We start from the raw sequence: 6,156 nt of genomic DNA, 5'->3' as shown, positions 1-6,156 counted from the left end.
TAAATAAATAATTATATAATATATCATAATATGCATTTCACCCCCATTTTGGCATCTTCTGACTATGAAAATTTGATAAGCTATTCTATTAGTGAACAATTTCACCCTATAAATTGTAATAAATATAATTACATATAATTTAGATAATTTACATTATTATTTTATTATATATTATTATTATTATTATTTATTTTCTATACATTTATATTAATTATATTTAATTATAATGAATAATATAATTAATTATAAGCAATTATATGGATTGGGGCAAAACGCTTTCACTAATAGAGTAGCTTTCGATCATCCAATTATCAAAGTATTTAATTAATCATCATAATCATAAGAAGTTTTATTTAATCAAACAAATAAAAAAACATTGACTTGCCACCTAAATACTGACTTATTGCCGAAATTATCTGTATTAACAATGAAATCAAGACGTTCACCATTTTACACAAAACACCTGTGTTTTTTTTATGCATGCAAATCTGGGTTACACTTTATTTTAAGGTGTCATTGTTACAGTTTACATTTACTTTTAAGTATAGTGTAACATTGTGTAACATACATTTAAGTACTGAGTAATACTAATTAACTACATGTACTTACTCTATGGTTAGGGTTACTTGCATGTAATTATGCATAACTAATTGTTACTATAATAGTAAGTACATGTAACGTGTAACAAGGACACCTTAAAAAAAAATCCGATAACTGTCATTCCCCCTTCAGCACCAGATGATCAAAATAAAGAGAACGATCTGGATAACGAGCTCAGCGATAACGAGGACGACACGACCGACTCGCAGAAGACCAACAAACTGTCGGACATTTATTCCACCACCATCCCCAGCGTGGATTCGGCCATGGAGTCGTGGGACGGCTCGGGAATCGACGGCGGTTACAGCAGCCAAGGTGAGTGCACTCTCCTCACGCCGGGCCGATATTCGTTACATCTACTGACAGCCTCTCAGTCAAACATGTGACCTGATGCTCCTCCGAAGGTGGCTACACGCATCAGGCCGCTGGGATTGCGCTACACCCTCACGAGTGGCGTAACAGCAAGCAGAGGAACAGCACGCCTCCTCCGTCCCGCCGCAAGAACTACCCCTTCAGTGACACGGGATTCAGTGAGGACGACTGGGACAAAGCTGCCGGGTGAGACGGGACGCTGTACACAAGCGTGTGCAATGCTGCATTGTTTTCAGTGTTCTTATTGTAAATTACTACTATTAAAAATCATTTTTGGTGATTGAAATGAAGCTGAAAAAAATATTGAAATATTCGATGAGAAACTTAAAGTTAATGAAACTTACATTTATTTTATTCGTTTTTTTTTTGTTTTGTTTTTTTGGTCAAGAAAAAATGTCAAAGTCAAAGTGCTGTACTAAAATGGCCAAACCTTTGAAAGCTAATTGAAATATTTAAGAAATTATGAAAAATGAATAAAAACTACACATGCAAATTGCTAGAACTTAAATATTTTAGAGTAAATATATTTTTACACGTCTGTATATTCTAGTCATATAAAGAAATGAACTAAATATTTGGTGTTTAAAAAATGCTTCTTTTTTTCCCCATTCACACTAAATCAATCTTATAAGTATTTTATTAAAAGCAGAATCAATTATCGGTGTATTTAGTTTTCTTAATTCCTCTTCCATTCTTTAATTTAACATTTATATTTTTTTCATTCTTCACTAGATTTGTCATTCATAACATATCTATGTAGCACATCTCTGTCACATACAAGAAAAAAAAAAAGTATTTTTTACATTTTTTTATAGAAAAGTCATGTTGTTTGCTTGGTGATAGGAGGCAAGAAAATATATCTACATGAATATATATATATATATATATATGAAGAGTTCAGATGCAAAAGCCTATAAGTGCCATTTGAAATTTTCTTCTAAAATTTGTATTTTGCTCAGGCTCTTATGTTTACGTTCAGTTATTTCACTTTAATGGCAATGAAAATAACCTATTTATTGCCATTAACATGAAATTACTGAACATACACAAAAGCATGATAAAACTTCTCATTTTAGAAGAAAATTTCAAATGGCACTTAGATGCTTTTGCATCTGAACTCTTATATATATATATGTATACACACAGTGCTGCTTGAAAGTTTGTGAACCCTTTACAAGTTTCTATTTTTCTGCATAAATATGACCCAATTCATCATCAGATTTTTGCAGAAGTCCTGAAAGTAGACAAAGAGAACCCAATCAAGCAAATGAGACAAAAATATTTTCTTTGTCATTTATTTATTGAGAAAAAAATGGCCCAGTGTTACATTTCTGTGTGTTGCAGTGTTGCATCACTATGTATGTATGTGTGTATATATATTCAAATAGAAAGCAGTTATTTTAAATAGTAAAATTATTTCACAATATTACTGCTTTCGCTGTATTTTGGATCAAATATATGCAGGCTTGGTGAGCGATCAGTCACAAACAATAGAAAAAAATGACAGTATTTTTCTACTTTTTATAGAAAAGTCATGCTTAAAGGTAGGAGGACAGATTTGAAAACATTGGGGTTTTTTTTATAATTAAACTTGAGATTATGTATTCTTTGTCTTTAAGTGTGTTAAATAAAATAATAATGATAATAAATAAAAGGCACATGCTTCATAGAATGACTCAAAACCTCTTTGGAGTTCAGAGGTTGAGCAATGCTGTACAGTCCCAGTAAATAATGTCAGATTGTGGTAGTCTGCCGCGTCCTCCACAACCAAGCACTCAAATCTGGCCTGCAAGATGAGGAATTGTTCCGTGAAAGTACAGCACATTTTCTGGCCTGTGTTTGTACCCTTACCTTATTTACATAATTCCTGTAGTGAGTCGAGTGCTAAAACATCACAGACAGCGAATGCAAATACACACCGCCACCAGCATTCGCAGGTCATTCTTGTGAATTCCCTTTTTTAAGTTGGAAATCCCAAATCACCAATCACTACACTCCTGCTACCACAAAATCACACAAAGTCTCTGCATACTGACTGATGGCTCATTTCACGCCTGCTTGCTCAAAACAGTGAGCTCTGTTCTTACACAACCAACCTAGGAGAGTTAGGAAAGCATGGGGAAGTGTTTTTATCAGATGTTTGATGACACTGGCTAGCGAGGTCAGCCATGGATGACATGTTTCTTCATCGATACTTGACTTTCTGTTTTCCGTGGAACACAAAAGGAGATGTTTTGTCTCTTCTAAATGGAAATTTACAATTATAAAATAATGCTGAAATGAAATACAATATCAATATTAGGTGAAAAACTTACACTTACACTTATCTGAGTTAGTTGCCAAGGAAAAATTTCATATTTTCGTTGAAGTCATCATTTCATTGAAGTACTAAAATTCTGAAAAACTAAAGCTAACTAGAAATATTTCAAAAACAATTAACAATGATGAAAAATTGCAATTCACATAAAAAGTTACTAAAACTTAAACTAAACTATTATTTTTATATAAAAATAATTGTAATTTTTTTTTTTATTTTAAAGTGTTTGTACATTTAGATCTATAAATTCATATTCATATAAATTCTATTTGAAATATTTGGTATTTGATTGGTATGTCATTTTTTTATGGAAAAGAGCAGCCAGGACATTCTTCACAATGTCTCTTTTTGTGCTGTACAGAATAAAGCGAGTCATACAGGCTTGGGACGACATGAACACTATGTTAAAAGATGATTGGAGTACATTTTACAAGAAAAACACTATTTTAGTATTTCTACTTAAAAATGTACAGTTCAATTCCATGTGTTACTTGCCATTTCTTTGTAATTGTGAAATTTGCAATCAATTTCTAAATGAAAGTAGTTTCTACACCTCTTTTTTTCAGTGAAGGTGAACTTTTTAAAATATATTTTTCATTTTTATTTTAAATTTGATTAAACGTGCAGTAGTTTTTGTCATTTGTAATATTTTGTTTGCTTTGAAGTTTTTTTAGTTTTCCATTTATTTCCGTTTTAGTGTATTTTAGCACTTAGACTAAATAAAATGTTACCCTAGCAACTAACCAAAGTTTAGCTAACTAGTTTAAATATATTTGCCACAAAAAAATGCTTTTTCATTCAAAAACAGAGGTGTTGCAATGCTGGGAGGACAAAGGCGAGATAAGGCAGATCCAAAGGGAGTATAAAGTTTAATAACTAAAAGTAAAACAAACACGGGCAAATCAGGAAACAGATTGCTGCTCTGTGGTTTCTGAGGGACTTTACAGAAGTATCTGTTGTAGTTACGTTCCCAAAATCACGTATTACTGTAAGTGCAAGCCAGCACAAATCTCAAATTATGTCATGAGGCGTAATGGGCTGCAGCTTTCCAAGTAATCTGCAATTTCTTGTACACTAACTGCGTTTTGAAAGTAATTTCATAAGCGTAGATCCACGCTGATCCTATGTGTATTGGATTGAGTTAGTAAAACCCATTGAATTACAGCTTCAAAGAGTCACAAATGTCGGAACTCACAATTAACACACATTTCAGTCACAGCTCATTGGAAATAAATGGATCTGGAGCTCATTAAAGGTAAATGAGGATGGGCTTCACGTCTTCTGGTTAATAGGGTTTTATTAAATGAGACAATTGCTTAATGGGAGCCCAATCAGAGGCTCCCTATTAAAACAATGTGGCCTAAAGGCCCTTTCCATGACAGAGTTCAACGCACTGGGGAACATTGGCTTGTGAGAAGGCAGGAATCAATGTTTGTGGTTGTTTTCCACCTGTAGGCGTCGATAATGACCGGCAGTGCCCTGAGTTTGGGTGTAGAGGGTGGAAAGGCCCATGGTGAGACGGTCAACCAACCTCACCTCAGCCCTCTGAGAAAAGCCCCACATCTCCTCAACGAAACCAAGAACAAGAGCACGCTCCGTATGTCCGAGAAGACCTGGGAGTCGCGGAGGATCAAAGAAGAGATCCAGGACATCCTGTCGCCCACACCGTTAGAGCTGCACAAGGTAGGCGAACTCACAGCATAAGTTGAACACACAGTTGAACAGTATGTGGATTCAAGTGTTGGTCAGCATGGTTGGCATTAGTAACCACTGGGAGTATTTATCTTCTCTGAAAATGTCCCTGGGAAAGGGCAGGGAGATTCATCTTTCACTCCTCTTTGGTTAATACTGTAGGTGCTTTTTATGTGGTTTAGCATGAAATTTTGCTTTCATGCTAAGAATTTTATTTTTCTCTGTAGATACTTCATGAAGTTCATGCAAAACCCGTAAATTATGATATGCACAGATCTGTCGCATCAGCATAACCATGGTTTATTTCCAAGTAAAACTGATATATCCGGAGAGTTGCTTTGAAGATTTTGTTTTGTAGTTTTGCTTTGCTTTTGTTTCGCTTTGCTTTGTTTATTTCAGAGCAAAAGAGACTTCTTTAAAAAACATTAAAAATCTTACTGTTCAAAAACTTTTGACTGGTAGTGTATATATACTGTTAATTATGCTAAAAAACAATTCAGAATTTCAATAAATAATATAATAGTAATACTAAATCAACACCGATTGTTATATTTAAATGACTGTGGGCTTACAGCTTTTACAGTTTTACGCTCAAATGATCTGTCTGTATGTATAGCTTTGTACAGCCTAACAGTCTTTCAAAACACCAGCAACCAACAGCAACAACCTCATTAGCTGTAATGTGTGCGTCTGCCGCAGATACAGCAGCCAGCCTCATGCCGACGGCCTCATGATGGAGCAGGAGGACAGTTTCTGGTGCCAGGCCCTGGAAGACCTGGAGACCTGCGGCCAGTCCGAGCTCCTGCGCGAGATCGAGGTAAACCGCTGCGATGACGAGAACATCTCTAATCATCTCACGGGTCAGATAGAAATGAACAAATAATGATCAATGATAGTGTTTCTCTGAAGAAAAAGTCGATAGTTTGCACTTGCAGTGTGATGATGATGTCAATATCAGTTATGTAAGAGTCATTTGACGCATTAAACACAATCACAAATTAATTAAATGTCATGAATTAATATGTTAATGGACCTTTTTTACATTTCAAGAAGCGGAAGTCGTCATAGTTGGGCAAACTTCTGTAGTTATGAATGTAAACTACTGCAAATATCATTTTTGAGTTCCTGTTTGATCCAATAGCAATAGATAAAATCCGCAATAGCATTTCTATGAC

General features: G+C 34.6%; 1 protein-coding gene across 1 annotated transcript in view; it reads left to right on the top strand.

The window, feature by feature from the left end:
* The window catches only part of LOC107691890 (glutamate receptor-interacting protein 2-like), a gene marked incomplete at its 5' end in the record, with an annotated part of 12,655 nt that overhangs the window by 4,230 nt on the left and 2,269 nt on the right, over window positions 1–6,156 (top strand). The window contains 3 exons of the mRNA XM_016490719.1: window positions 733–915; window positions 1,005–1,158; window positions 5,681–5,798. Coding sequence (XP_016346205.1) covers window positions 733–915; window positions 1,005–1,158; window positions 5,681–5,798 — 455 coding nt within the window. The remainder of the gene's footprint in view (window positions 1–732; window positions 916–1,004; window positions 1,159–5,680; window positions 5,799–6,156) is intronic.

This window comes from Sinocyclocheilus anshuiensis, unplaced genomic scaffold, assembly GCF_001515605.1.
Source record: "Sinocyclocheilus anshuiensis isolate Anshui unplaced genomic scaffold, SAMN03320099.WGS_v1.1 scaffold510, whole genome shotgun sequence".
NCBI lineage: Eukaryota > Metazoa > Chordata > Actinopteri > Cypriniformes > Cyprinidae > Sinocyclocheilus > Sinocyclocheilus anshuiensis.
Note: the sequence above shows the minus strand (reverse complement) of the source record. Positions and strands in the feature narration are given on the sequence as shown.